The 18112-nt window shown below is 35.9% G+C and overlaps 1 protein-coding gene and 1 pseudogene across 1 annotated transcript; both read left to right on the top strand.

The window, feature by feature from the left end:
• The first annotated feature begins 6796 nt into the window (after positions 1 to 6796).
• LOC142166765 (U6 spliceosomal RNA) lies at positions 6797 to 6893 on the top strand (annotated as a pseudogene).
• A 3072-nt stretch (positions 6894 to 9965) lies between these two features.
• On the top strand, positions 9966 to 14485 carry LOC107786790 (uncharacterized). Its single transcript, XM_075224374.1, has 5 exons — positions 9966 to 10557; positions 10723 to 12681; positions 12823 to 13086; positions 13243 to 14093; positions 14252 to 14485. The coding sequence occupies exons 1-5, from the start codon at positions 9966 to 9968 to the stop codon at positions 14483 to 14485; spliced, it is 3900 nt and encodes a 1299-aa protein (XP_075080475.1).
• Positions 14486 to 18112: the final 3627 nt, after the last annotated feature.

The following is an 18112-nucleotide window of genomic DNA, read 5'->3' as shown; positions in this document are numbered from 1 at the left end:
CAAAAATCATCGTTAACATCACAATCTACACATCATAAAATAATACCCACTAAATTCCAACAATAAACACTTCAAAACCCACATGAAAATTCATATCTGAAATTTTAAACTTATGCACATGGAGTTTACATTCTTTTTTTTTTTAGTTTGAAATTTCGCTATAATTGAATTATGTGCTCAGCTAATTCAAATACTAAATAAATTAGTAGCTAATTCGATATTGAATTTAAAACGGAAACCAAAAGAAAGAAGGAGAGAAATAAAGAAAAAGTTTAGCTATTTTCAGAACCAACAATCTTGCAAAAAAATTAGAATTTAAAAAAGTTACTTTGTTTTTGGTTGATTAACCAAAGAATAACTAGGAAGGTATGTCAGTTTGGCTTTAGGAGTCTCTTGTGACTGAAGGACTACAATTATGATGGACGAGTGTGTAATAAATTTGAATGGGGTGGGTATGTTTTGTAATTATTTTAAAAATGAGTAAAGAATGGTAATATATTTAGGTTTTATGGGCATTTATTGCTCTTTTGTTCAGGATATAATAAATAAAATGAAAAGTTTAAAGATGAATTATTTTCAAATTTAAAAATATATTATTTATCTTGTAATCTATATTTATACTATATTAAAAGCACGAAGCCCCTATCGAAATATTATTCGCCTTTTTTACCTTTCGTATAAACATTCCGTGTTGGATAAAATTGTAAATAAATATTAAGTGTTTGTTTTCTTATTAAAAAGATCAAAATTTCCGTAAGATTTAAAAAGAAAGCCGAAGAAGAGAATGAGTTCGTTTCAAACTCATTAAGATGGGTTCATATTTCAGCAATGTTACTTTAGGAGTTTTTCCCCCTTAAGTGCGTAGGTTAAACAAGGAATATTTAGGTTTTTAAGATCTACTATGAGTTTTCCACTGTGACTTTCTGTTACTCCTATTTCTTTTCAATGCGATTAGATATTCCAATCTCCCACGTAAGGAAGGGACTAAAATAAACTCCTACTAGAGTTCAATTTTAGAAAAGATTCATATTCATATGAAGCTATATGAATGGCCAATAAAAAGAAATTGGAACAGGTTTTCCATGGAAAATAACCAAGATGAATTACTTCACATAACACTGTAAGCGGTTGTATCAAGATGAACTACGCATCCCGTCTTGCTTTAATTGTATGAGTTAGCCGCTTTATCAATATTTCCTCAAAGCACGAATATTAGTCTTTCCCGAGGCCAACAATTAGAAAAGTCTAATTTTATTTTAAATGAGGATCAATTTGTTCTGGCACAACATTTAATATTTAGTTCATAATTTTACTATGTTATTTTTTTAATTAAATTCTATCACGGCCTGGATTTCCCACCCTCAGGAGTCGTGATGGCACCTACTAATGGGAGCTAGGCAAGCCAAACCTTAACTACTTGCTACACTTTCATTTTTTGCTTTTTTTAAACAAACACAAGTCAATAATATGATAAAAGCGGAATTTTAAATAAATAAGCGAAAGTCAACAATTATATATCTTAAGGCTACGTCTATTACAACTTTTAAAATCTCAAATACCCCAAAACATGGTGTCACAGTGTCACAGACTGTCTAAGAGTTACTACATACAAGGTCTGAAGAAAATACAATACACTGTTTCTGAACAAAGGAAATGAAACAGGAAATAGAGATAGAGGGAGACGTCAGGGCCTGCGGACGCCTGCAGGTCTACCTTGGGTCTCCGAGTGGACTGAAGGAAGCCCTCCAACTACTGTCCGAAAGCTGCTCCTGGATCTGCACACAGTGCAGAGTGTAGTATCAGCACAACCGACCCCATATGCTGGTAAGTGTCTAGCCTAACCTCGGCGAAGTAGTGACGAGGCTAGGACCAGACTCCAAATAAACCTGTGCAGTTCATATATATATATAGCGGAAAAGAGAAAAAGAAATACAGAAATAACCAGTCAATGTGGGAGGGGGAAACATGTTGTGGGGGAGATAATAGTTCCGAATAGAAAGGCATCAAGTAAGGAAAGAAACAACATAACTAGAATATCAACAAGGAAGCAGAAATCAACAATTGCACGACATCACCCTTCGTGCTTTTACTCTCAGCCTCACCAAAGCAGTTATATAATAAAAAATGTTCACGACATCACCCTTCTTGCTTTTACTCTCGTCCTCACCAAAACAATCATATAATCAATTGTGCACGGCATCACCCTTCGTGCTTTTACTCTCTTTCCTCACTATATAATCAATAGAATCGGCACGGAATGGTACGTCATGCGGCACGACATCACCCTTCATGCTTTACACTCTTTTCTTACAATAACAAACAATGCACGTCATCACCCTTCGTGCTTTAACAATCTTCCTCACCCAAATAACAATCACAAACAAAGGGGCAAGGGAATAAACAAAATAATAATAGGAATCCCGGCAAGGGAACACAATTAAACAATTAAATCCTGGAAAGGGAACAACATCAATAATCTCAACATCCCGGCAAGGAAGATAATCAACAAAGCAACAATATCCCGGCAAGGGAACAATTTAATAACTCTTTCTCTTTCTTTCACTTTTATTTCATAACTCACTTTACCACTTGAGCCAATGCTCCAAAGGGTTCAATCATCTCATACACTTTCACAATTTGTAATATAACTTGAGCCAATGCTCCTCGATGTTTAAAGGTCACAATTTCCTTCCACAAGCTTTTCACAACAAATAGAAATCATCACTTAGGCATGAAAGATATAACGAAATCAAGATATCCACAATTTAAAGACTTACGGTCATGCTAGACACCAACGTATAGATACTCGTCACCATGTCTATACGTCGTACTCAACAATTACCACATAGCAAATAAGACTCAACTCCTAATCTCTCAAGCTAAGGTTAGACCAAACACTTACCTCGATGCCACAAGCACAACTCAAGGTTCAATTATAGCTTTACCCCTTGATTCCACCGCCAATTCGCTCGTATCTAGTCACAAATTACTTAATTACATCAATAAATGGTAAATGAATCAACCCTAATGCATGAAAATGAGTTTTCCACAGTTTTACCCAAAAAGTTAAAAAATCGTCCCCGGGCCCACATGGTCAAAACCCGAGGTTCGAACCAATACCCGATTACCCATTCCCCCACGAACCTAAATATATAATTTATTTTAAAACCGGACCTCAAATCGAGGTCCAAATCCCCAATTTTTTAAAAAACAACCTAGGTTCTACCCAAAACACCCAATTCCCCCATGAAAATAATTGATTTGAAGTTGAAATCATGTTAAAAGATGTTAATGATTGAAGAAAACTAGTTAAAAACGACTTACAATTGATTTGGAGAAGAAAGGTTGTTTGAAAAATCGCCTCTTATGTTTTTTGGGGTTTTGAAAAATGAATAATGACTGAAAATCCCGTCTATTTATACTCTTCTCAGACCCCCTGTGCGGACCGCACAAAATGGACTGCAACCGCACAGGCCTTCCTGAGGGTACTGCGGTCCAGTGCCATGTGCGGACCGCACAAAGTCGACTGCAGCCGCGCAACAACGCCTCTGTGCGGACCGCACAAAGTCGACTGCGGCCGCACAGCCCTACACCGCGCACCGCACAAGGCCGACCGCGGACCGCATTGGCGGGTTCAGAGGCCTGCAACTTCTGGTTTTAAGCCTAAAACATCCCGAAACCTACCAAAACTCACCCGAGCCCTCGGAACTCCAAACCAAGAGCACACAAAACCTCAAAAATATATTAACGACTTATTCGTGCAATCAAATCGTCAAAATAACAACATGAACATCAAATTAAATCTCGAGATCAATGAAATTTTCTCAAAACTTCTTTAAACATCAACTTTGCGATTTAAGTTCGAATCACGTCATATGACATCCGTTTTTCACCAAATTCCGCAGAAACGTCTTAAATCATATATAAGACCTGTACCGGGCGCCGGAACCAAAATACAGGCCTGATACCATCATGTTCTAAGAAATATTTCATTTCAATTTTCCTTAAACAATTTCAGAAAATAATTTCCTTTAAAAATTCATTTCTCGGGCTTGGACCTCGAAATTCGATACCGGCATACGCCCAAGTCCCATATTTTCCTATGGACCCTCCAGGACCGTCAAATTACGGGTTTGAGTCCGTTTACCCAAAACGTTGACCGAAGTCAAATTTATTCATTTTACAGTCAAAACATATCATTTTTCATAGATTTTCACATTTAAGCTTTCCGGCTACGCACCCGGACTGCACACGCAAATCGAGGTGGTGCTAAGGGAGGTTTTTAAGGCCTTGGAACGTAGAATTTTATTGCAACACAAGTGATGACTTTTTGGGTCATCACAGATATACTATTATAGTATACTATACAATGTAACGGTATACTCTTATAATTAGGCCCTTTTAATTTTTTTTATTGATAATTGATATTATTTCAGAATAATTGAATTAAAAAAACTTTTTAAAACACTTTGCGTACAATTGCATAGCCTGTTGGTATAGCTATATACTATACTGGTATCATATGTTAGTTGGAATATTTTTTTATTGTATTAGCTACAATTAATTGGTACACTATTTGATTTTTCTTTAGTAATAGTATAATGGTACAATATCTTGAATTTTTTTAATGTTCCTTTATGCATGTGTATTATGTAATCATTTTTATTTTTCTTTATGCGTTTGCTTTATATAATAGTATTATAATACAATATCTTGAAATATATTATTGTATTAATATGTGGTACACTATTTTTTGATTTTTCCTTTTATGCATGTGTATTATGTAATAGTAGTATAGTCATATATAGTTGTCTGGAATTAATTAGTAGAATTGTATACCATATTGGTATAATTATATGTCATATTGGTATCATATGGCAGTTGGAATATTTTTTGGTTCTTTTAGCTGCATTTTTAAGTGAATTATATTCTGAAATGATTTATATGATAATGTTTTGTTGTGTTAGATTTTCTTGTACCTATGGGCATAGATTTTGTGTACTATGTAATAGTTTTTATATTTATATGCAGTTGTTGGAACGACCCCGTACAACTATATACCCTATTAGTATAGCTATATACTATATTAGTATCATATGCTAATTGAATCATTTTTTGGTTGTATTAGCTGCATTTAATTGGTACACTATTTAATTTTCTTTTAATATATAGTAATATAGTACAATATCTTGAAATACTTTATTATATTAATATGTGGTACACTATTTTTTTAATTTTCTCTTTATACATGTGTGTTATGTAATAGCAGTATAGCCATATAGTTGTCGGAAATTAACTAGTAAAACTGTATACCATGTTGGTATAGTTATATGCCATATTAGTATCATATGGTAGTTTGAACATTTTTTGGTTGTTTTAGCTGCATTTTTAAGTGAATTCTATTTTGAAATTATTTATATGAACATGATTTGCAGTGATGGAATTGTTTCGTGCCGATGGACATAGATTATGTGTATTATGTAATAGTTTTTATAGTTATAGGCAATTATTGGAACGATCCCGTACAACTATATACCCTGTTAGTTTACGGAATGAGCAAGTTGCTTTGCAAATGTTTAGCTTGCAATGCGAGCATGTAATTTTCTCATACTTTTATTGCATCCTTTAATGTTTTGGTACAGTAGTATAGTCGCAGATAGTTGTAGCAATATCCTAGAGCAATCATATACTTTGTTGGTATACTTGTATACAATATTGGTATCATATGGTACTAGAAGTCTTTTTTTTCTACTTATATTTTTATTGTATTTTTCAGTTTTTATTATCATTTATATTTTAACTAGTATATATGGAGATTTGTTGGCCGTAGATTATGTTTTCTTGCTCCATAATTGGTTGTGTTACTGCTAATGGTAGAGTGTGTACTAATATTTATAGGGAATGAGATCAAGGTTGCATGGCAATCACGTGGAATTAGAAAATGATCAAGAAATAAAGAAAAAAATAAAGAAAGAGTCAAATTCAAGTGTGAATTAAGTTATGGTAAAAACAACAATAATACGATTTGGACAAAAATAAATGAATAAAAGAGAAAAAAGAAAAAAATAAGAAGAAAACAAGAAAAAAGAAAAGGAGAAAAGAAAGAAAAAAAGGAAAAAAAGAAAAGAAGCATAGAAATTAAAAAAAGATTGGAGAAAAAAGAGAAAAAGTTTCACAAAAACTACTATTGGTAGGAAATGTAATTAGTTTGCTGGGTAGAAAAATAAATAGGTAGGTAAGGGTAAATAATTTTATTTTTGTGGGTATCTGTGTCATTCACCCTAAATAGTTTGGGTATGGGTATTAGTTATAAAGTTCGATTTTCTCATAATATAATGAGGAAATGGGCTTTCATGACCATTTATATTGTTAAAATTAAGAAGATGTCATTTTTAGATCTCTTATATTAAGATATATCTTTTATATATAAAAATAAATCTTCTAAAAATAAATTTGTAAAGACCCACAAAATTATTTGGTGATAACAAACCATTTGACCTTAATGTAATTCAAGCACCTATTCATATAGCAAAGGACAACATTTCTAAAACTTTTGTGGGTTAACAAATAATGCAAGAAAGAGGGTAAATTTGAAGTGCAGAGGGAACTTTATCGTGTAAATGAATACATTGGGGGAGAGGGAGGGGGGTTTTCAAAACAAACTTTCTTAAAGTAGGAAGAAATATTCAGTTTTCAAACTTCAGGGCCCAAAACGATATTTAAGTTCTTTTACATTGTCCCTCATCGGAGTCAGAAAGAGTTTTGGAGCTCCCTAAAAACCGTAGAGAAGCAATAAGGTTTGTCCCTTCGGATTTATCGGAACGATATTGAGAAAATTAGCATGACCCCGCGCAAGGATGACACGCACAAATCGAGGAATGATCCAAATTTTTTTTGCCCCGTCACCGCGGTGATGCTCCGTTCCAATAAATTTTTGCCTTTCCTCGGTATCCCTCTTTACGCAACCCCCAATCCACAAACTAACGACCATGCAGGTTGCTGTTGTTGTTTGGTATGTAGAATCAACCAATTTTTATAGATCTATTCTACTTCTACATTGAGCCACTTTTTTCTGCAATGTCTTTTCTTCATCCTGCTGTAATCTTGAATATTGAGGAAAACCTGTCTAAATCGTTGTGAACGTACCTACTAATTTCTAAGCCAAGTGTACATGTTAGGGGGTATGTTACTGCGCAGTTAGCTTTTCTCAAATTTCTTTCTCATTCATGTCATTGAAAAAAAAATCGTCCCCTTTTGCTTAATAAAGAAATATTTTTTGCAGCAAAGACAATGAAGAAGGAGCATTCTCATATGATATTTTTGTATGCTTAGTTGTTATTATAACACCTATGACATGTAAAAGGATGTTAAAAAAAGGTATTTATCATGTTGTTTGTTTATGTTTGACGATATTCCAGTGTTTAGACTGTTTTACTTTTTCGAATTGCTGACTTAAGTTGTATAAAAGCTAGAGATAATAGTCTTTTCTGAGATACTTGCCATTAAGTTCCTTGCCATTAAGTTCCTTGACTTCCCTCGAATTACTTTTCCCAGTGTGGTAACATATTAATAGTTATGCAATTCGTGGGATATCCAATCCTGATTCCCAGAAAATAGATCGAAAAATGAGAAGACAATTAATTGTATTCTAATAAAGTGAATCAACAACTTATAAATTGCTTGCGAATGCATGAGATTCCTTGGTTATGATTTTTAAGATAATGCTCGTGCCTTCATCCTTTTATTGAGTTCAATTCTTCTCGCTAATATGTGTTTCTATTTGTTCTCGAGTTTCTTGCTCCTCACAGCAGATCCATATACTAACAAATTAAATATATAATTGACCGAACACACTGGTTTTTATTACACAAAATTGTAATATGTAATACGTCTATTGTACTCCTTTCGGTCCATTTAGTTGTCATATTCATCTTTTACACATCTTTTAAGAAATTATTAATAATAAGGGCTTTTTAACTGCTATATTCTTATTTACTCTTCACATTTAGACGGCGTTGGTGTTGTTATCTTAACCTGTCTATCTTTTTGGGCCAAAGGGAGTGTAATTATGTTAGATACAAGGTGTAAGCAACTTTTTTTGACTAAATTTCTAGTTAATGGTGTCTCCAGTTTTAAATGATGAAACCTAAATTTTATTTTATCATGAGAAGGTCCAGCACAATAGTGAACATGTAAGACGTGAAAGAAGAGGAAATGAAAAGAAATAAACAAATAGTAGCACTAAAGAAAATCTGTACTGGCAAAAGTAGGGGTGTTCAAACCGAACCGGAAAATCACACCAAACCGAAAAATCAAACCAAACCGATTAAAAAATTCGACTAGGTTTGGTATTGAGTAAAGAAACCCGAACCAAACCGTCATATAAATATATAAATTTTATTTATATTTTTAAGATTTTATAGTGAATTTTCTTTATAAAATGTAGAAATATTTGGGATTCTCTCATGTATTAACCTTGAAAGCGTAAATTAACGAAAAATTATTGTTAGACGACTAAGAAAATAACTATCATGTGTTACTAAAAAAATTCTCCCATTAGAATATATTTATAGGTCATATGTTTGTCAATTTTTTCCATATTTACTAAACATATATTCACTTATCAAAGTCTTATCTATAATTTTAACAAAGTAAGATTGAAATAATATTCATGTAACAAAAAAACCCAAAAAATCCGACAAAACTGAACCAATTCAAACCGATATAGTTGGTTTGTTTCGGTTTTTACCTGGTCCATGTACACCACTAGACAAAAGTATATCGCATTAATTAGTATTCGAGAAACTTCTCTCTCTAAAATATTTCCTCTCGCCTCTCACTAAGGATAATGCTTCAACTGGAAATTTGAACCCAGCTGCTCATGCTTTTAATCCAAACAATAATGCGACTGTAGCTTCTATCGCTGGTAACAGCTGTAATGCTTCTGGAGGTGGAAAAGGAATGAATCATACAGTCCAGTCATTTAATCCTGCAGCATTTAGAACAAAAGATGTTAGCAATGGGGAATCGACAGCCGCTTGGGTAAAGAAAAATTATCCTAATAGTGTGGTAGGTGTAAACACCTCATGTCAAGAGATCCCATCACAAGACACAAGGGTAGATGTAGAGTTGGCCCAAAATGCAGACAAAGTAAATACAACTGATGCAATAACAAGGCAGGAAGAAGAGATAACCAGTGACAATGACCAAGTGGAAGATACTGATTTTGAACTTTTTAAAAGCATTGATAAAATAAAGTGGAATGAAAATAAATTGTGGTCAAACCAACCCGAGGAAGATGCATCAGAGGGAGAAATTCCAGATGGAATGGCAAGCGACAAGGAAACAGGAGGGGAAACAAACAACGAAGAGGATCAAAGTGTAAACGCCAAAAACAAAGAGACACAAAATGCTGAAATCCAGATTTCTCCAAGTGCAGAATTAATCCCTGATAAAGCAGGATTGTGTAATGATGAGGACCCTGGTGGAACAATAGCAGGTATCAACAAGTCTGAGCAGAATAAATCAAAACAAGAGAGTGCAGAAGATAGTACTGCTAAAACAAAAAACACTGCTAAGGATCCAGGTAAGCAAGAAACAACTGTGAAGGTTGCTGTGCAGAATGCAGAAAAGGATACTGTTACATTGAACTCTGGCCAACTACAACATGTAAACAGCTCTGCAAATAAAAAGCTGAATAATGTGAAGAGAAGTACAAATATAATTTTTTCTGAAAATACAAAGAAAATTGACTTACTAATTGATCAGACAAATAGGGATTTGGATGAGGAGTCAACAACACAAAACTTCCTCAATGTGGCTAAGCAAGGTGATTTATCACCTAGGCACATTGAGCGGGTGAAATCTGCAGCTAAAGGAAAGAAAAAACAAGCAAAAGAAACCGTCATAGTTCCAGTAGGAGGTATACAAACTAGAAGAACACTTTCTAAATCCAAAGATCAATGATGAAGGCAATTATATGGAATGTGAGGTCTGTTAATACAATGCAGGCATTTGAAAGATTGATCACAATGCATAGACAACATCACTTTGAATTTATAGGGATTCTTGAACCTATGCAACAATCTAACAAGATGGAAAACTACAGAAGACGGATAGGCTTGGCCCAAGCAGTAGTGAATGTCTCAAACAAAATTTGGGCTTTCATTGATGAAGTTTTTGATGTGGATATTTTGTATAACACGACACAGCAGATTACACTGAGATTATTCCATACAGAAACACATGTCGAGCTCACTCTCACATTGGTATATGCAAAATGTGATGTTATCGAAAGAATAGAATTGTGGAATTCACTCTATGCAATGGCTTCTGACATGACAGTACCATGGCTTGTGGGAGGTGATTTTAATGTAATTTGGGATGAGGAGGAGAAATTTGGTGGATTACCTGTATCATTAAATGAGGTTGATGATTTTAGGCACTGCATCAATACCTGCAATTTGACTGATTTGGGCTTCAAAGGGAGCATTTACACATGGTGGAATGGTAGATCAGAGGAAGACTGTATTTTCAAGCGGCTGGATAGATGTCTTGGTAACATAGAATTTTAACAGACTTTCCCAGGTTTGGAGGTGTCACATTTGTCTAAAATTGGATCTGACCATTGTCCTATGCTATTAAAATGTGATACTGAGTCTCTCACTATCAAGAAATCATTCAGATTTCTTAACTTCTGGGTATAACATGCATCATTCAAAGATTTGGTAAAGGAAAATTGGAAGGCTGACTTTGCTGCTAATCCTTTTGTGTCCTTTAATCATAAATTAAAGAAACTTAAGAAAGCCTTGTCTACTTGGAGTAAAGCTACTTATGGAGATATTTTTCAGAAAATTGCTAGCCTAGAAGAAGTGGTCCTAGTTCATGAAAGACAATTTGAGCTTTCTCCTACTCAAATGAACAGACAAAAGTTGCATAAGGTTCAAGCTGAAATGATAAAATACTTGGCATTGGAAGAACAATTTTGGAGACAAAAGGCCGGAATGGCTTGGTTTAAGGATGGTGATAGAAACACAAGATTTTTTCATGCGCAAGTTAATGGAAGAAGGAAAAGGTTAAAACTCACCAGAATTCAAGACAATCTTGGAAATTGGGTGGAAGAGGAAGATCAAATTGCAACAGAAGTAGTAAAATTCTACCAGGAGCAATTCAGGGAAGATACAATTCCAACAACTTTTCACATAATTGATCATATCCCATCCATGATAACTATGGAGCAAAATGAGAAGCTAAACAGCAATCCCACTCGAGAGGAAATCAAGCATGCAGTTTTTGGGTTGAATGGAGATACAGCAGGAGGGCCAGATGGTTTTACTGGACTATTCTACCAATCTTGCTGGGAGATTATAGGTGAAGACATTGTGCAGATGGTATTATCCTTCTTCTGTGGACAGCAACTTCCCAAAAGTGTGACCCACACAAATTTAGTCCTGTTACCAAAAAAGAAAGAAGTCAGTACCTTTTCAGACTTACGCCCGATAAGTCTTAGCAATTCCGTCAACAAGATATTTTCAAGAGTAGTTCATGACAGAATGGTGGGCATATTACCAGGATTAATATCAGAGGAGCAAGCAGGGTTTGTGAATGATAGAAGCATAGTGAAAAATGTTTTGTTAACTCAGGAGATAGTCACAGATATGAGGCTCAGAACTAAAGCTGGTCCTAATGTTGTGATCAAACTCGATATGACGAAAGCATATGATAGGTTGTCATGGTTATTTCTTACTAAAGTGCTGAGGAAAATGGGATTCTCTGAAAGGTTTATTGGATTGGTATTTGATTTGGTTGGAAATAATTGGTATTCAGTTCTAATAAATGGACAGCCACATGGTTTTTTCAAATCATCGAGGGGAGTAAATCAAGGGGATCCATTGTCTCCGACACTTTTTATTCTGGTTGCTGAAGCTTTGTCAAGGGGATTGAATTCTCTGCATACAAACCTGTACTTTTATGGCTTTGGAATGCCTAAATGGAGCCCAAAAATCAATCATCTTGCATACGCAGATGACACCATAATCTTCAGTTCTTCTGATGCAACTTCTCTTCGACTCATCATGGAGATCCTACAAGTATATGAAAATGCATCAGGCCAGCGGGTTAATAAAGGTAAATTTGCTGTATATATTCATTACTTGGTAGATCAAGAAGTAGTAAGGAAAGTAGAGAGGACTACTGGAATTGGTAGGCATGACTTCCCCTTCACCTATCTGGGATGCCCAAATTTCTATGCTAGGAGGAAGATGGAACACTATCAAGGATTGCTGACCAAAGTCCTTGACAAATTGCAAAGCTGGAAAGGTAAACTTCTATCCATTGGGGGTAGAGCAGTCTTAATAACTAATGTCTTACAGAGCATGCCCATTCACTTGTTATCCGCTGTCAATCCTCCTAACTATGTTATTAACAAGCTTCATAAAATGTTTGCACAATTCTTTTGGAGTAGTTCTGTGGGTAGTACTAGTAGGCACTGGGCTTCTTGGACCAATCTGTGTATGCCATATGAAGAAGGAGGCATTGGATTTAGATCTCTACATGACGTAGCTAAGGCACTTTTCTGCAAGCTTTGGTGGATTTTCAGGACTAAACCAAGCCTTTGGAGTTCCTTTATGAGCCAGAAATATTGTAAAAAAATGAATTCTGTGGTAGTGCCCTGGAAGGGAGGTTCTCATGTCTGGAGGAAAATGATTGAATGCAGAGAATTAATTGAACATCAAATTTTCTGGCAACCTAGAATGGGCTCATCATTATTCTAGTATGACAATTAGACAGGGCTGGGTGCTTTATACTTTCTTGTTCCTGCAGATTTTGCGATTGATGATAATATACACAATGTTAGTGATGTGGGTGAGGATGGTCGATGGAATGTGGAAAGGCTATTGGAGGTCTTACCAGAGGAGTTTGCAACACATATAATTGAGAGAGTTAAGCCTCCAGTTATATCTAATGATTTAGATGTTCCTTTTTGGATGCTAGAAACAAAGGGTAATTTCACTGTAAAGTCAGCATGGGATTATTTAAGGAGGAGGGAGGATCCTAGAAGAGCATATTGTTTGATTTGCGTAAAAGGTATGCCTTTTAAAATTGCTTTCTTTATGTGGAAAATATGGAGAGAAAAGCTGCCTCTTGATGACTTCATGCGCAGATTAGGCTATTCAATGGTATCTAAGTGTTGGTGTTGTGCATAACCAAATGAAGAAACACTAACACACCTATTCTATACAGCAAATGCAGCAAGGACAGTGTGGAATTTTTTTCTAAACAGGGCAAGAATAGCAACAGAGGGACTGAGTTTGCATCAGGCAATAACAAAGTGCTGGACAACACCTGTACTGCCAAGAATTAAACCAATACTACAAGCCCTACCTTCGTTTATCTGTTGGGAATTATGGAAAAGGAGAAATAGCTTAAAACATGGTGAAGTTGTATCTGTTAGTCGGGTTATTTATCAGGTGTCCAACAAATTACAATCACTGATAAAACTGAGAAAACCAGGACTGCATGTTCCTCATAAATGGCAGGATATGTTATTGGTGCTTGAGAATTATACTCCTAAGCTGAAATTTGAGAAAGTGCTTTGGGAGTTTCCATTGGAAGGTTGGATTAAAGCTAATACTGATGGTGCATCTAGAGGCAATCCGGGAAGAAGTTCGATTGGGGTGTGCTTGAGAGATGAATATGGTGATGTTCAGTATGTTGCAGGTAGGGAAATTAATGAGGGCTCAAACAATGAAGCTGAAGCTGAAGCAATGGTGGAGGCATTGAGAATATGCAGGTCATTGAATTACTCTAACATATGGCTACAAACTGACTCGTTGTTACTGAAAAATATAATAGATGGCATATGGAAACCTCCAAATATTGTGGAACAAGTGGAGGAAATAAGGAGATTGAAGGAGAGATGCAACCTAAGAATATCACATGTTTTCAGAGAAGGGAACAAGCTGGCAGATCACCTAGCAAACTATACATTGGATTTTGGTCCTATTGAAGCGTATCATTTTAGAGATCTGGACAATCAAAGCAGGAAGATAGTAAATGAAGATAAATCACAATGCCCGTATATCAGAGTGAAGGTTTCAAGGAGCTAAAGGATGCAACAAAGGGGATCGGTGCTATTACCAAACTCAGATCACATAATATACTATTACTGGCAGACAGAGAAGGAGTTCTGGTGTTTCTTGCTACGAAGGCTCGATTTATTAAAGACACTGAGGAATCTGCAGAATTTTAGAATTGTATAATTGGTGTTGAGATGCTTATTGCTGATGCCGGCCAAACAAGAAGATATCTATCTAGTCTCTCTTCTTCTGCTAGCAGTACTTCTGAAAATGCTGGGATTGGTTGTCAATCTGGAAAGATGTATATGATAATGTCTTACCTTACTGAAGAACTACAGATGGTAGTATCAATGCTATGCATTCAATCAACTAGAAGGACACTAAAAGCAAAACACAAGAAGTTATGAAGTGGTAATACTGTTCGATGTTCAACTGCACATGGATATCGACACAGATTTTGATACTGTATATGCACTTTTGTCAAGTTCAAGAATAAAGCTTGGGAACATAATTCTTAAAAGATGGGCTGGTCATCACACCTACTTGAAATATGGGACAGTATGCTTCTTAAGTATGCAAGACTGGTTCATATGGGGGAGAGCACAGAGATCAATGGATGAAAGAAACAACTTTTTTGGCTCTAAAAATGGGCTGAATAATTTTCATGAGGCATGAGGAGCAAGCATGTTTCAATTGGAGATGGCGAGACTTAGAAACGAAAACTGGGAATCTCTATGGAATGGCTCAGTCTCATATGCAGCTTTACACAGGCCTCACATGATATCCAAGACAACTGGACAAAAGATAGTCAAATGTCTGATAATGTTCAGTTGGCCAGAGGAACGTTTGCGTTGCTTTTGGTTAAAAGCTTTGGTTTTCTCTAAGGCACGCCTTCTTCGTAGGGAAACTAACAACATTGGACCCCTTTGGGAGGAGGAAATAATGCCTTTAAACAAACAAGTGTGCATGCCATTAACAGGGAGCATGGCCCAAAGTGATATCTGGACCATTGGGATTTTAGATGAGGGCACTAGAGAGATTAATTTGGTCAAAAGAATGGGGCAAAGTTTGGGCATATCAGCAGAAGACATGTGCGTGGGACACAATACAACATACACGACCCAATTTTTTGAGACTTTCAAGAATGCTTTTGGCTGCAAATATCATTCTCCACAAATAATATCTGGAAATAATAGAACAAAAAAGTCTACTATTTGTGTGGGCAGCTATAATGAACATGCACAATGCAGGAATGCTAATGCAACAGTATCTCTTAATGCAACAAACTATTGTGGAATCGAGATAGCTCTGAGGGAAGTTTGGAGCAGCTATGAGTTTGACAAAGCAATGAAGGGGAATATGGAAGCAAAGAACAAGGAATGGGTAGTTGAGAGGGAGTTGGGCAATACTAACAGTCAATATCATCGAATCTGTAAAGAAGAGAGGGTACTGACAGATGTTTTCACTAACCATGTTTTCTTTTTTACAGGAAATGTTAATATACTCATGCCTTGTCTCCTAATACGACTTTATTGGGTGGTATTAGCACTACGTGCTCAATCCCGTGAGGAAGGAAAAGAGACAAGCACAAGCATGAGAGGTTTGAGTAGGATTACATCGCAAAACTGGAAAATCAGCAAATTTATGGCCAAAATGAGTATCATGTGGATGAATCATTTGAAAATGCAGGAATATATATATTGTGTGATTGATTGTTATACAATAGTCTACAGGAGTGAGACAATACAAGAAAAGAAAGGCAAAAACAACACACTCATACGGGCAGCTTTGGGCACGAGAGGCAGGTTTTGGCAAGGATTTATGAGTAACTGGGATGTGTTGTGGAACTTCCCCCTGAAGCAGATTTCAACTACAACAATACAGTTAACAGACTATACAAGGAGTCCAGCTGGGAACATGTGGTACAATCACAAAAAAGAGGTCCAAATTTATACAATGGAGTAGGTCATGTGGCAAGGTTATCTGCAACATTCGGGTAATTATCAACCACAATGGGCTGACATATCAACACAACAAGGTAGAAGGACAAAGCAGGATGAAGCACATGTAAGGATATCACTAGAAATCAGTTCAATAATGAACAAAATGCAAGGGATAAACAATGATCGAAGGCACGAGGGTCTTGAACGTCATAAGTTCTGGATAGTGGCTACTGGGTGCAATCAACTGAAGATACATATCTGGACCTATTTTAGGTTTTATTACCTAGGACTAGTTCTTAGTTTCAATTATTATTTTAGATCATATGTGATATCAATGTTGAACTTACTCGATATTGATAATAGGTGTTATGTACGAGTCAAAATTTATTTCTTTCATACAGTTAGACCACCTGTCACTCAGTTTGTTTTTTGACAAGCGTTAATAGGATTAGTACAGTAAGGTTAGCCCGGTTTGTGTTATATGGGTAACAATACCGGTGCTATTGTCCCCCTTATTTGTACTTTTCCTAATTGATATATTTTGTTTTTTGTTATTAATAAAAAACTAGCCCTAGGCACTTGCCTAGTGGATTGCCAAAAAAAAAAACCAAATCTTCATCCCTTCAATGACAAAAGCCAACTGAAATGGAACCAGTCAACCAAATTCTGCATATTCCCCCTAAACCACCGGATATAGAAACTAGAATCCTAAGCAAAGAAGTCCTGAGCTTTAAAGACAAATTAATTGAAGGAGTACAACACTCTGCTATAATTGTTGATACCCCTACATACGTTGGTACAACTACAAAACCCCAAAAAACAAACCCACTATCCATAGACTCCAATTCTATTGAAGAACAGAGAATTCACTTGACGGAGAAAGACCATGAGGGTATATATCGAAAAATTTTATTTTGTGTCTCATACAACTGACACTAGTTGTATGAGGCAACTTTTTTGTCTCACAGTTTTGTGGACCCAGATTTCTGTGGACCCAGAAGTGTAAGATTGTGGTCCACAAATTTGTGAGACAAAAAGAAGCCTCATACAACTAGTGTCAGTTGTATGAGACACAAAATAAAACTTCTCATATATATCAACCATGGAAATATTCTCATATTATCAAACTCCATGGCAAAAAAATCCAACATCATATTCTCAAAAGAAAAATTCAAGAAGCTTGGAAAATCATGTAAAATTTTCCGCTAATCGACTTGGGAGCAGACTATTACATAACAAAATTCAAATGCGAGGAACACATGGTAAGAGTTCTAAACAATGGCCCATGGTTCATAATTGGTCATGTTCTCTCAATCCAAAGATGGAAGCCAAACTTTGTGGCAATGAAAGTAAAAAGCTCCCTCGCAGCCGTATGGATTCGTCTACCTAGTTACCAATCGAATTTTATGATGTTATTATCCTAGCAAAAATTGGAAATACCATTGAAAAGTTATTAAAAGTAGATGCGTGCACATCCTCTACGATTAGGGATTATTATGCCAGATTATGTATTGATCTTCCACTTTAGGTTCCCGTCATCCGAACCCACCAATCGTCTCATGAGTTGCCGCTCCGTTATCCCCATTTTTGCTTTTTTATGCTTCGTTATCCGTATTTTACGGTATCGGGTTGGTCGGATTGAACCGGAGTGGTTTTGATAAGGTATGAGACACTTAGTCTCTTTTAAGAAGGTTTAAGTTGGAAAAGTCAACCGGATGTTGAATTATGTATTAGAGGGCTCGGATATGAGTTCCGATGGTTCGGTTAACTTCGGGAGGTGATTTATGACTTAGGAGTGTGATCGAAATGGGTTTTGGAGTTCGGAGTAGAATTAGGCTTGAATTGGCGAAGTTGATATTTTGGCGATTTACGGTTGATAGGCGAGATTTTGATATAGGGGTCGGAATTGAATTTTGAGAGTTGCAATAGCTTCGTTGTGTCATTTGGGATGTGTGTGTAAAATTTCAGGTCATTCGAACGTGGTTTGGTTGGGTTTTTAATCAAAAGCGTATTTCGGAAGATTTTAGAAACTTAGGCTTGAATCCGATGTGTTTTGGGTGATTTGATATTGTTTGAGGTGTTTTGATGATT

This window comes from Nicotiana tabacum, chromosome 11 (genome assembly GCF_000715075.1).
Source record: "Nicotiana tabacum cultivar K326 chromosome 11, ASM71507v2, whole genome shotgun sequence".
Taxonomy (NCBI): domain Eukaryota; kingdom Viridiplantae; phylum Streptophyta; class Magnoliopsida; order Solanales; family Solanaceae; genus Nicotiana; species Nicotiana tabacum.
The sequence above is the reverse complement of the archived record's forward strand: the minus strand, read 5'-3'. Positions and strand labels throughout refer to the sequence as shown.